We start from the raw sequence: 14,411 nt of genomic DNA, 5'->3' as shown, positions 1-14,411 counted from the left end.
CAAACTGTCTCACTCTCCTTCTTTCAAAGGACAGTTGGTGGAGCTGTGCAAGCAGTGACGGCTGTGTAGATTGGGATGGGAGAATCAGGCGTGTAGTGCTTTCCTTTACCTTGATACGCTCATCCACTCTGTGTGGATGCATTAGGTCAGGTGGCTTTTAGAGACAGATCTAAATGAGCCAGTGGATGTGAACAATTCCTTCACATTAATTGGCGTATTTTTGGGTGTGAACAAAAACTGTGAAAATATACACTGGAGAAAGGGAATTTTTCAAGATTGTTTTGGTAGGTGATAGACAAGAGAGACAAGAGGCCTTTCCAGAGATATTTTCATTCATGTAAAGTATTGCAGACTGTTGTATTCTTGAAATCAGATGAGAGTTAATGTAATGTGTAAATAATGAAAAAGGAGCCTCATCCTCTTGGTGAAATCGGAAGTAGTTTGCTTTGTTTGCTGCTGGATAGGTAATGGGTATAAAAAAACAGTCCTTTTTCAAGGAGTCTGTGAGGATGAAGACTGAAGCAAAGGACTAACACCTGAAACCACAAGGTGTTTTAGGTCTTCACTTGGGTGACCACTCATGTGGCTTTGAGACTCTCGGAAACTGGCTTAGATTCAGCCCATTGATTGAGGATGTGTGTATTTTTTATCATTTTTATATTCTGAAATAAATGATGCCAGGCAATGCAAAACTGTTTACTTGGTGTTTCTGACAGTATCAAAGAGAGGAAAACTGCAGGTGCTTAAGGGGTCATTGTGTCTGCAAGAGATACCTGCGCTGAATCACAAATGAACCTGTTTTAAAGGCTTGAGGTTTCAATGAGCATAGGTGAGGGAAATTTCATTAATTCTTTAGTCTTCATACACACAGTTTAACAAAGGTTTTGGTAAGAAAACCACTCCTAATCTAAGTGTTGAGCAAATGGCAGTGTTCTATGTCATGACATAATAAGAGAACAGGACTAGAAAATCAAAATTTCAGTAGCAGATCTGGAAAATAAACTTATCAGTAGACAACTAGTGTGTGACAGCAGTTTCTTCAGAGTGTATGATTGTCAAACTAACTCAGTAAGAGATGGCAAAAAAGATAGTTATTTAAACAGAAAATATTTATTTATGGTATGAAAAATGAAGGATAGCAAGCAAGAATATGTATAAAAACAATTGTTACCTTTGAAAGCGGATAAAGTTTGAGTGCTAGAACTTAAAGTTGTCATTGGAACAGTTGAGAGCCCCTGGGTAAGGATTAAAGGACAAACAAATAAAGCAGATATCATTGTGGGAGTCTTTTATAGGGCACTCAGCTAGGATGATGACACTGATGAATTATTCTTTAAGGAATGAAGGGATAGTTGTAAATAAACCATCCTTGTTCTTATGGTGGACTTCAATTTGCCAAGTGTTAACTGGGATCACTACAAAAACAGGTCCAGAAGATTCCTAAAACATCTGGATGATAACTTCGTGGTACAGGTACTAAGGAAGCTGGGAAAGATGCCCTCCTTGATTTGATGTTGCTAACGAGATGGTCTCATGAAGTTGTAGTTGGTGGCCTTTTTGGTGACAGAGACCATGAAGCAGTTGAGTTTAAAATCTCTGACAGGAGGAAAACTGCCAGCAAAGCTTCAACCCTAGATATGCTAGATATGAGGATACCAGGCTTCAGGCTGCTGAGGGAACTGGTGAATAAGTTTTCCTGAGAAAACGCTGCTGAAGAAGGGTTGTTGGGGTCTGTCAGTGCTGTTTGCTCTTTTGGCACCACCTCCTAAGGGTGCAGGAGCAGGCAATTTCAAATTGTCAGAGGTCCAGCAGGCAAGGCAGATGGCTGGCTTGGCTGAGTAGGATCTTCTGGAGCTAAGGCAAAAAAAAAGTGAGTGGAAGAAAGGTCAGGTGACATGGGATGACTACAGAGACAATACTCACCACTGTAGGGAGAAAACTCATGCAGCTGAAGCTCAGTTAGAGTTGACCCTACCCAATACTGTGGGGGACAATAAAAAGTGTTTTCAAGGAGGCAATCCAGTAATAACTTTGAACTTGATGAGTATGGCCACCTCACAGACAAGGACATAAGAAAACCAGAGATATTTAATGCTTTCTTGGCATCAACATTGATGATGGGGTTTGGGGATCCCAGAGCCCTGAGCATGGATGGGCCATGACTGTGAGAATGATAAACTCCCAGTCAGCTCCAAATTTGTGCAGGATTTGCTGCCTGTTAGTCTGTGGGGCTTGGTGAGATTCATCCAAGAGTCCTCAAAGAGCTGGCTGATGCCAAGACCCCTCTCATTGATTTTTGAATAGTCTTGGTGATCTGGAAAAGTCTCAGATGACTGGAAGCTGGAAAACATCCCAGTTTTCAAGAAGGGCAAAAGGGATGACCCTGAAAATTACAGGCCTGTCAGTCTCAGTTCAGTGACTGCTAAATTATGGTGAATATTGTTCTGGGACTTACTGAAAACCACCTGAAAGACAATGCATTGTTGGTGACAGCCAGACCATTTCCTTAGGGGAAGGTCCTGCTTGACAGACTTATTTTCTTATTATGACAATATAATCCACCCAGTTGATCAAGGGGAGCCAGTTGATGGAATCTTTTTGGATGTCAGTAAAGCTTTCAATGCTGTCTCTCCCAGTGTCCTTCTGCAGAAGATGTCCAGCTCCCAGCTGGATAAACATATCATGTCATGGATGAGCAACTGGCTCATGGGTCGGGCACAAAGGGTTACAGTGACTGGGGTGACCTCAGACTGGTGACCTGTCACTAGTGGGGTTCTGAGGTTTTACAGGGCTCTGTCTTAGAATCAGTTCTCTTCAACATCTTCATAAATGACTTGGACACAGAACATACTGATCTACTCAATAAGTTTGGTGATGACACTAAATTGGGATGACCTATTGGCTCCCTTGAAAGGAGAGATGACCTGCAGAGAGATGTTGATAGAGGACTGAGAAGTCACCAACCATATGAAGCTCAATAAGGGAAGGTGCCGGATTCACCTGGGATGGGGTAACCCTGGATGTACAGATAGACTGGGGAAAGGAATAATGGAAAGCAGTGCCCTGGAAAGGGACCTGGGGGTCCTGGTCCATGGCAAGTTGAGCATGAGCCAGCAGTGCCCTGGCAGCCAGGAGGGCCAGCCCTGTCCTGGGGACATCAGGCACAGCATCACCAGCCGGGCAAGGGAGGGGACTGTCCTGCCCTGCTCTGCACTGGGGCAGCCTCACCTCGAGTGCTGGGGGCAGTTCTGAGTGCTGCAATGTAAAAAAGACATTAAACTGTTAGAGAGCTTCCAAAGGAGGGCAACAAAAATGGTAAAGGGTCTGAAGGGAAAGCTGTGTGAGGAGCAGCTGAAGTCACTTGGTCTGTTCAGCCGGGAGGACATTGAGGGGAGACCTCATTGCAGTTACAATTACAATTTCTTTGTGAGAGGAAGCAGAGGGGCAGACGCTGATCTTTTCTCTGTCGTGCCCAGTGACAGGACCCAAGGGAATAACCTGAAGCTAAGTCAGGGGAAGTTTAGGCTGGATAGCAGGAAAGGCTTCTTCACCCAGAGAGTGGCTGGGCACTGGAACAGCTCCCCAGAGAAGCGGTCACAGCACAAAGCCTGACAGAGTTCAAGAAGACTTTGGAAAATGCTCATAAACAAATGGTGTGATTCTTGGGGATGGTCCCTTGCAGGACCAAGAGTTGGACTTGATGATCTGTGTGGGTCCCTTTCAACCCAGGATGTTTTATGATTCTGTGAAATAGTAAAATACATGAGAGATCATTGTGTGTGCTTAACATCACCATTTTTAATAAGGTAAAAAACAAACAAGAAAGCAAACCCCAAAACCTTCAATTTTTATCTGGAGTAGATTAAAAAAGTTAGATTTGAAAATCAGGTAGGGCGTATATGTATGGAGATAAAAAATAAAATTCAAGGAAAATAGGTGGTTTGTGGGTTTTTTCCTTCAGAATTCTCCACTGGTAACAGAATTTCATGTTGAATTTTCAAGGAAGCTATTTTTAAGTATGCAGAAAATCTTAATGACTTGAACCAAAATCCCAGATAAAAATATACTGACGATCTGGAACACAGAATCTAAATTGGCACTTTTAACTGAGCTGAGACAAATTGGGATGATGGTTGCCATGCTTTCCTGCAAATTCTTTCCTTTTCTAGCTTTCTGTTTTCTTGTTGACATCCCAGATGTGTTTTCTATTTTTCCTCTTTTTTACTGTCCACTTTATTTCATAGCTGACCCAATCTTTGACTTTCTGTCTGTGTTCTTACATCAACACATAGCATTTTGTGTTCTAAATTCCTTTTTTTCTGAGTTGTCTTTCTGCAATTTAAAATCCTTCCATCATGATATTTTCTGCTTATTAATAAATACAGTCAAAAGTTATATTTCCATTTTTCCTTAAAACCTTTAATTTTTAAGCCCTTTCTGCCCCAGTAAACAGCACCACGGGTCAGCTTATTGTTACTAATAAGTCTGATTTGCCTTTACTTAAGGCCCTAAACATATAATCAAGTTACCAGAGTTTTCAAAGTCACCATGAGTCAATCAATCTGTGTTAATATCCATGTGTGTGCTGACAGTTTCAGAGAAAAGTGAGATGAATAGATTCATGCCGCTTGCAGTCATTTCCTTGGTGTATTTTTCTTCCTTTGACACCTGTCTCCAAGTCCTTCCACTGGCAAGATCTGAATTCTGTCATCGCTCTGACTTTTCCCTATAGCTCAAAATCATTACTAGTTTAGTGCCATTCTCTAGAACCAATTAATTTTCTCAAAACTTCAAATTACATTTCTTTTCCTTTAATTTGGGGAAATTTTTTTTGTTTCATTTTTTTGAAGTCCCCAATGATGTGATTATATTATTGATAAAGTTTTTCTTTTTAATGAATTTGGAGACTGCCTTCTATTTCTATCATTGCCCTCTTCCTCAAAAGCTCTTTCTCTTTTTTCATAAATGTGAGTCTCTCTGTCAGAATACACAGAGCTACCAGATTATCCTCCTTCAGAGGCTTTCACAGAACTAATCTCTGCTATAATACGTATATGAAACTTACTTAAAGAACAACCCACTGTGATTATGCAAGGGATGAGTCATAACACTGGTATCGAATATTTAAAACTGGTTTATTTTCTAGTGCTATTTTCTATTGCTACCTTGATCCCTTTGTTACACCTTTGTTGTTTTTTTTCTGCTCATATTCTCTCAGCCTTTAGATTGCAAGCTCGTTTAGGCAGTGTTTGTCATTCACTTTGTGACAGTGCAGTGCCAAGCACAATATGGTCTCAATGAGAAGTTTTCCATCTTAGATGTTTTTTTGAAAAAAAAACAGGGTAAACTAACGCACCAGAAATCCCACAGATTTGGGAAAAGTTTAGCTCTGACTATATGGGCTCTATTTGTTTGCTAACTAGGCTGAGCTCTGCAGCTGCCTTTTTGCATATTTTCAAAGATTTTCTCAGGAGTCTCCCTGAAAAGACCATCATTCCTCTAAAAACACCTACCCTTTTTCTTAGTGAAAAATAGGAAAAAAATAAGCATTTTCTTAGTGAAACAACATAGAAGCAAACATTTAGGTTAATATAATGAAATATGAGTGCAAATGTGTGGGTTTGCTTAGTGTGGGGGGGTTATTTTACTTTCGTTGTTTTGATTTTTCCTGATAAAGTACCTGGCACAGCTGTTTACCTGGTTCTTGAATGCCAAAATCTAGTTTTCTGCAAACCCGAGAGCTGTTTTAAAGAACTCTTCTTTCAGGCAGCTGTTGATTGGATCAACACCTTGCAAACCTTTAATGGCAAGCTGGATGCTGCCATCAAGCTTGCCAAAGTCATGGTTAGGGTAAAGAGAAGACTGATTTCCTATATAATCTTCTTTTTAATCACATTGCCACCTTAAAGCTCCCAGCTGTTCTGAAATTTCAGTCCTTCGATTTGAACATCCCCCATGGCTGTAGATGCCATAGCAATGCCACATTAGTGCTAAAGAACAACAAAAACATCAACATTTGGTTTGGTTTTTAAATGCAAACATAGCAGTGTATTTCAATGCCTAATGTAGGAGATGGTGGCCCTCCTTGGACAGTAATTGTCTATATACATGTAAATTTTGTGGCACTGCACTGCAGAGTGCATGCCAAGAGCCAGGGAGGACATCGGGACTAAACTTTGCCAGGTTATGAAGCATCCATGACCCAAACACAAGGAATTAACAATTTCTGTTTGATAGTGCCTTAATGAAAACATGGACTCTCCTTTTTCCTTTCCTAAAAGGTATTTCTGCGGTTTCTCATACACTTCAAATATACCTTGCAAAAAATTAGTTGAATTAAATTTGGTCTTTCTATAACTTCTACCCTCAATTAATTAATATCCATATAATATTATATAGCATTCTCTGAGCAGCTTTTTGTGTTTTCTTCAACATAATTCAAAATAATAACATTATTTAGACATCTGGAGAAAACTTCATAGATAAAAAATTTTCATATTCACTACCTGTGGTCCCTCTGCTAAACTGAGGTCCCCTCTACTCATGGTGCATTTGTGAGAGAGTTTCTGACTTCTGACTCTAGCTCATATTTTTCAGGTTGATCAGTTTAGGATGAAACAACAATCTGTATCCCCTGGCAAATTATGATGTGCCAATGTCAGCAGTTTCACTTCATAGTAAACTTTGCCATTTCACTCTTTGCCTTTGTTCTGAATCAACTTTAAAAGATTTTAAGAGAAATTAACATTTTTGGAAATAACTCTTTTTCTTTACTGTAGTTCATAGCAAACAAGAAGGAGCTGTGCATCACAAGGACATAATATGCTATCTCAAATCATGTCCTAGTGGGATGTGTGATGCCATTCTTACTACTGCCGTAGGATAAGAACATAAGCAGTTAACAATATATCTTTATAAATTCTGAATATTGAAGTGATTTGTTCCTCTTATTGGCACAGTAAGGCCTAGACTTTCCATATTTTAAATGAAGAAATAAAAGCATTTCTCCTTTTGGATTTGAAAGTCTCATTAGCATCAAATGAATGAAAAGATGAAAAATATATCTCAGCAAAGACCCCACTGCTATAAATTACGCAGGTTTGTATATGTGTGCAGTCATATGTATTTCTTTATTCCTAGTAAAATCTCAATGCATGTTTGCTTAGTGCTTCATGCCTTCAGTTAATAAATAATAATGTAAAAAATCTTTACTTGAAGGAACTTGGTTTATCTTTCTAAGAAGATAATTACTTGAGAATTTTCAGTAATCTAGAAGATGATCTGTTCTAATGATATCTAATTCCTAACTGGATTACCCCATTGAAGTTAGTAATGGTACTCAGATTGTTTTTATTCTTTAAGGGAAGAACACACTATAAAGGCCACAAGTCAACTGGTGAGAGTAGTGATGGCTGCATTAACCCAGTGAGAATTTATGGGTCAAAATCTGTACCTGAGCTCCAGCTGTATTGATGGAAGTTCACCATGGGTACAGGAAACTAAAGAGAAAAAGAAGAAATCTAGAGGCACTACTGAATTTACCTAAATAGTTTCTCCTTGCAAGTTAACAAAAATAATTTTAAAAAGCCCCTTTTACTTGAGGGATCCAGTCTCTTAAAGGTAACACACTTCTGCAATACTAAAAACATCAGGCATTTATGGTCTTGAAGGCAAAGGAGCTCAGATATGATCACATATGACCACTAGTAATGTGAAAAATATGAGTTTGCACTATAGGAATAGCTCACAGAAGCTACTCTAATATAATAAGTGGCACAATAATTGGGAAATATTTGTTAAATGTTATTAAAACAGGAATTTATTTTTCAAATAAACTGGGCCTGTAAACCTGCAAAGTAAGGAATAAAATAAAAAGAAGAATAAATAGATGGAGTAATTAGTAACAATAATTATCTCACTTTTATTAGACAGGAATTGGGGGCTGCAGTAACATATATTACATACAGATATTAATGCAGCTCTTCCATATTGCAATGGAAGGAGATGGAGACATGAAAAATTTCACAAAGACCAAATTTCAGAAGCTCAGAAAAATCTGTTCAGAAACAGATTTTTACTGTTCTTCAGAGAAACCCCCCAAAAGCTTCAGTAGTCCATGGAGAAAATGTAGTTTCTTTGGTTGTCATTAATGGACAATCCACAGCCATAGTTTTGTCACAGTTTTTTAATAGTTGTTTTTTTGTTTGGTTTTTTTTTTTGTCTTAATGTGTTTGCATGCATTCTTAGCTCATATAAGAATAGTCAGAAATTTGCACAATTAATTAAATGTAATTGTATGCTCCTCCTTATCCTGTATTATCCAGCTGTGAGTTTTTTCCATATTCCAAAAGCAAAGAAACTTCCAGCTTTCCCTTTCCACAGAAAATTTACATGTTCATGTCTGTGCCATGGGGAAAATAAATGTAATAGTGAGTTTGATTCATGCAGTTTGTCAATGTAATTAAAATAAATAGAATCACTCTCATTTTTTGGATGTATCTTGGGACTGTGGCCAACACAAGACATGACCAGCACTGTAAACGCTGTCATGGTCAGCACTGTGGCCGGGAAGATGAAATTCAAATTTTATCAATTCTAGCCTGACCCAAAAGGTATTTTGCCCCCTTTAAGGGAGATAGGAATTATGTTACTGTGCTTCATGATTTTTTTTAATAGGGTGAGGACCAGTTATGTAGAATCCCTTGTGGACAGCGGAATCAAGGACAATAAAAGTGACGCTGTGTGGCTTGGTCAGTGTCAAATATTGTGTGCTCACCATAGAAGTGCTGTAGGCAGCAAAAACCCACACTGTCCTGTGGTCTCCTGTCAGGCTTAATGTCTGCTTTGCTTGTTTTCCTCTTAAAGGTAGCATTGCTTCGGGGTTGGTTTATGGCACCATTCCTCATGGCAGCAGAGTGGCCCCAAGGATCTGCAATGCTGGTGGGGAAGGGTTTGCATGTGCAAAGGAGGATTTCCAAGGAGGATTGAGCGTTGAGGGACCGCAGAGTGTCCTGGGGCTGGGACTCCAGGGGAGCTCATCACAGTCTCAGCTTTCATTAGTGCTGTGATAACGTCAGTGGTTTTGTCCACAGGTCACTGGTCTGTCAACCATAACTGGATTTAAACACTGCACTAAACTTCTGTCTGCTTGTTGATGCTCATCTTTTCACACTATTTCCATTGGCAGCTGTGTCAGAAGTTATGGCAAAGGGAAATTTTAAAGAACTGCAAAATCTGACAGGCTTTGGGGAGGTTACAGGGCCTCTGTATATTTTCTTAACAGACAAGGTATTTTTTAAAATGCAATAAACTGAGTGTATTTTATTTTGATTTCTGCTCCTATTTCTCTAGCTCAGGAGACATTTTAGTTTTGAACAATCACCGTAACTTAGCAGATGTATCTGAACTCCTGAAAAGCAAAACATTCCTTGGAGAATAATTTTCTTTATGTCAGTTCAAAGACAGCTTATTCAGTTCTATTCTGTGACTATTATGGGCTTCAGGAGATAAAAAAATAAAGCATTTGTAAAGTTAAAAAGTAGCTTTATATAGAACTGTGAGTTTAGTGACAACTGTTGTTGCTCTAATAATGGTGAAATGTAGGCTGCTGCGTCACTTGTGATGGGCAATTTCATTGTTGTACAGACACAAATCATGGCAGGACTTGATCCTTCCTGGGATATGCTGACATACTGCAGCATGTGCATGACCACTGTTGTCAGCTGTGGTCTCTATTCGCCGTTTTTCTTGTAAATCTGAATTGATATCAAAGGCGGGCACTGCAGTCAGCTACAGTGATCTTTTTCACCTAGACTGTTGCATGTCCATCAGTAAATAGGAAAACCTGCCTTAGCATGTCACTCCCGTGTTAATTACAAGGTAGAGGGTGATTCTCTAAAAGCAGAATAGTGAAATTTAAGGTTTTGTTTGCCTTTTGTCAAATTAGGATCTAATATTTATGTGTTACGTGGTATGTTGCAGTTATTCTTTGCTCCTTTCCTCTGCTAATGTCAGAAAAAAATGTACGCAGTAAGCAGGGGGTTAAATTCCCACTCAACAGGCGTATTTTTGGTTTCTGTAAGGGAGCTGTGAGTGGAGCTCAGTGCTTTGCAGCGAAGGGCAGCACTCCGTGACAGAAGCAAGCATCCAAGGGAAACGTGGCTGGCAGCAGACACCCATGACGGGAACGAGACACTGTACCAGCTCTTCCAGTTTCACAGGGACCTCGCGTTTTCCAGCTGTTTACCCTTGAGATGTAAAATGGCAATTTGGCATAGGCTAACACCCGGTGTGATGTGAGCATCTGCGTAAAAGGCTGCACATATGGAGCATGCCCAGTGGTATGAACAGCCTGTTACCCCACCCCCAGCCAATCTAGGAAGAGATGAAATGAACTTTGCACTTGCAAATGTCACTGAATACATTTTGCACAGGATTTTAAAAGGTTCTTTTACAAGCACTATTTTTAACAGCCAAATCCGCCCCCCAAAACAGAAAGGAAAAAGCCCTAGGTATTTTTCTGTGATCGATCTCAGTTTATGATCAGCTGAAGCATCTCTCACAATATTTCCGAAGCTGGTTTTATTTTATGTTTTTAGCATTGAAGTTGAGATTTTTGGAGGTGGTGTGGATTTTTGGAAGTTTTTTTTTTAATTTTTCTTTTTCTCCTTTCTTTCTACTGGCATGAGAAAATTTGAGAATTTAATTGCAATAGAATACTTGGAAACAGTGAGGCTGGAAGCTTGAAAGGCAGAGGGAAGAGAAGGAAGGCTCTCAGAGCAGAGCATGGATAGGAAAGGAGCTGTGATTCTGCAGTGCTCAGTGTGCACATGTTTTATGAGATCAGTGCCGGGCGCTGCAGCTGCGGACACTAACTGAGCTGTCTGGCTAATGAAGGCCACCTGGATCAGGCTTCTGAAAAGAGCCAAAGGAGGACGTCTGAAGAATTCTGATATCTGTGTAAGCCCTGCATTTTCCTTATCACCTTATATTGTGTGGATTGCAAAGAGGGAGAGGAAAAAGGCGGTGAGGAGAGGACAGTTGTTTTCATTCTGATTGAATTGCCAGAATTCTATTTTGTATGCAGGGAGATGCAGAGGAAAAGCAGAGCTGTCATTATTTATAGAGCTTTTCTGGCGTTGTGGCTGCTTCCATTGTGGTGATACAGGGACATGTGTTGAGTCCAGACGGATTTTATTAGTTGGAAGTTGATTTGTGGTCATTTGCATGTTTTGCTGAGGGGCAGAGATGGATATGAGCCATTTGCTGTTCTGATGGGGAAAGTGTGTCAGGTAAAGAGGCTGCCCTAAAATAAAAATGCATAGCAGAGGTTAAATCTCTTAGCAGTGATATTGTGTAATGGTAATTATTGATACTAAATTTGCATTTTGATTATAGAAAGTCTATTTGCTTGCTATTTCTGTCACTGTTTAGAGTTCTAATTTTTATGGACCCATCCTTGAAGCTGCTGTGTGTCCTTCAGCCCTGCACTGCACCAGTGCTGTAAGTCTCCAGAGAAACTGTCTCTGCTTGCTGAAAAGACACAAATAAGAGTGCAGAGATAGGGCAGGAAGTAAAACAACTGGAGAAGACACCTGCACTTTTTGAAAGTTTCCAGAAGAAAACGTTAACCTAGACATAATTTCTACTAAGTAAATTTCCTTTTTGCACAGTTAGTCACTTTTCAGGGATACAGAAGTAAGAGAAAGGCAAGGTATATAACCACTTCTACTTAAAAAAAAAAAAAAAAAATCAAAGGAACTTGTGACATTATTTTTCCTTTTCTTTGCCAGGGTTCGGCGGACTCCTACACCAGCCGTCCATCTGATTCAGATGTATCTCTGGAAGAAGATAGGGAAGCAGTGCGGAGAGAGGCAGAGCGACAGGCCCAGGCACAGCTGGAAAAAGCAAAGGTAAGGTGTTGTTTCCTGTTACAAGCTCATAAAATGCTCAGCTTTAAAGCAGGGGTTGAAATTGGATGATTTTTTAAGATCCATTCTAACCCAAACCATTCTATGATTCTTTGTCATCTCATCCATTAGTGATAAAATGTTTTTAATGTGTTAACATGTGGATTAGATCTCTTATAAACATTCCAGACAGCCGCTGAAAATGTATGCTCCGTGAAAAACCACTTAGCTTCAGTTTTCTGTAACAAGCACTTGATGGACTTCAGAACATTCTTATTTAAATGTGTGCATTTCTTCTTTAATAAAATATAAGCATTTTATTAAAAATGCTTATATAAAAATGCTTTAATAAAATATAAGCATTCAGTGTATAGGGTCAATTTATTAAAAATGCTTTAATAAAACATAAGCATTCAGTGTATAGGGGTCAATGCTATGAATTCTTACTGAAGATGTTTCTGAAAGTTTGCTCATGGATTGCCAGGGCACTTAATGCTTTTACAGTGTCAAAAATCAGCCCTCAAACATCCTGTTATCTCCCTTGAATAAAGGATCAGTCCCTACAAGTCATATGTAAACAGGGAGGATTTGTTACCAGGTTGTTTTTTTCCAAAAGACTTCACTGACTTTCTTTACAGTTTGTGTGTTAAGTGACCCCATGAGTCATTTGCTGTAGGTCTTCTTCAGATTTCTCCTCTCTCCATACTCCTGGCAGATAGTGACAATGTAGTAAGAAAACACTAAATGAGCTTTAGGGTTTTGTTGTGTGTTTATGTGTTTTCCATGAGATGTATTTAGGACTATGAAGGTTTTTAGCAGTGAAAGCGATGGGCTTGTTTCTCTTTCATCTGTGCTGCATCCTTAGATAATACTGCACTTGTAAAAACTGTGCTCATTTATTATCATTCATTTACCACTTCTTTCCAGTTTTTCTTTTTTTTTCTTTTGTATGCTACCTGCCGGGTTTAAATGTTTTAGTGTTTTCCAAAATCTGGTTTTTGTTCTAATATATTTAAATAGACCATTGAAAGCCCCCCTTAGATCTACCTGATCTACATTTTTGCCTCACTTTCTCTCTGAGTCCCCTCCTCCATTTTGTCTTGTTTTTTTAATTCTTAATCTCCTTTCCATCTCCTATTCCATTTAATTCTCCACTGCCAGCTTTACCTGTGGCCTGTTTATGCCACCTGTTTTACAAGGGCTCTTTAGAAATCTGTGAGTCCAGATCCCTGAGCTCTGTAGCTGATCGTGTGACGAAGACCAGCTCTGTAAATAATACAGTAGAATAATGCACAAGCAGACATCCTTATCAGGCCAGGAAACCTGAATAATGAAGCCAAAAATGTTTTTTTGAAAATGTAATTGTTAACTGATATTTAATAGGAGCTCCTACAGCAGCTTTTTAATGAGCTGCTGGAATGTGCCAAGTGTAGGAGATGCTGAACATCTCTTTGAAGTTGGATCTTGCTGTTCTGGGATCAGTGTAGCAGAAATTCAAGAGAAGCAGCTCACTTCTTCGCTTCAGCCTTGTATCTCAGAGATTGCTGACTGTACTTGGGAGTTTCAGTTTTATCAGGGGTGGGTTTTGCTGGTTTGAGGGGTTTTTTGCTCCTAGGAAAGATGATAAGGGCTGCCCTGAAATTCAGGTGAAGTTTTGGATTTTATCAATAAATGCACAATCTTTAAAAGAAGAGTTGGAATACTAGTTAGTATCTTGCAGACTAACCAGGGTAGCAGTGCAGTGCTTACTGCTCAACTGAGGCATCCCTTAGCAATGAGTAAATCTATGTGATTGTTGCTATGGGAATTTGGCTTACTGATGCTGGCTTGAATACATGGACAGCCCTTATGTAATATTCATGACCTCTAGCACAGCTGCCATTGTAGTTTGTAGAGAAACTGCTAGCAGACCTTGACTTCTAAAAGCTGTATTTCTATACATAAAACCAATGTTCCCACTCCAGCTGGCATGAGATATAGTCTCTAGGTCTGACACCGTCTGAAACTGTAAGACAACTTGTGAACAGTCGAAGTAGTAAAGGCACTGCCAAAACCAACCTGCTGTAACAATGGTTATTCCAGTCATAGAAAACACAACATTAGTTATTTAAATAGTTTTTCCTTTAAAATAGATTAAGGCTGGGATTAGATTAGCATTTTTGTTTCTCTTGTCAAATGTTTAAAGGCATTTCAGGATGTAATGTATGGAAATAATTTTATATAGAGGCTGTTACAGTGTAATATTTAGTCTTGTTTAGTATTTAAATCAATACTATTAAATAAAATATTATGTACTATTGGTGCTATTGTTTGAAACAAGTGCTAAAAAATGTGTTTAAATTAAGCCTAACTGTAGATGTAAAACATGACAGGGTGTGGTTTTTTGCCTTTATTGATGGTTCAGCCCTTCACCTCCCTGAAACACAGTAAAATTAATGAAGCCATGGCTGCTGGTGGTGCCTCCTGGCTGTGTCAGCCCCCAGACCTGCTTGCCACGGGCTG

General features: G+C 39.3%; 1 protein-coding gene across 8 annotated transcripts in view; it reads left to right on the top strand.

Annotated features, from left to right (window-relative positions):
* Positions 1-14,411, top strand: part of CACNB2 (calcium voltage-gated channel auxiliary subunit beta 2) — a 240,244-nt gene that overhangs the window by 150,607 nt on the left and 75,226 nt on the right. For 5 of the 8 annotated variants that reach the window (XM_066316498.1, XM_066316490.1, XM_066316482.1 and 2 more), the window contains one exon: positions 11,793-11,912. In XM_066316498.1, coding sequence (XP_066172595.1) covers positions 11,793-11,912 — 120 coding nt within the window. Of the gene's footprint in view, positions 1-10,439; positions 10,960-11,792; positions 11,913-14,411 lie in introns of those variants that run through there. The other 3 variants (XM_066316535.1, XM_066316507.1, XM_066316517.1) reach the window with 3 other exon arrangements.

The sequence above is a fragment of the Sylvia atricapilla genome, chromosome 1 (assembly GCF_009819655.1).
Source record: "Sylvia atricapilla isolate bSylAtr1 chromosome 1, bSylAtr1.pri, whole genome shotgun sequence".
NCBI lineage: Eukaryota > Metazoa > Chordata > Aves > Passeriformes > Sylviidae > Sylvia > Sylvia atricapilla.
The sequence above is the reverse complement of the archived record's forward strand: the minus strand, read 5'-3'. Positions and strand labels throughout refer to the sequence as shown.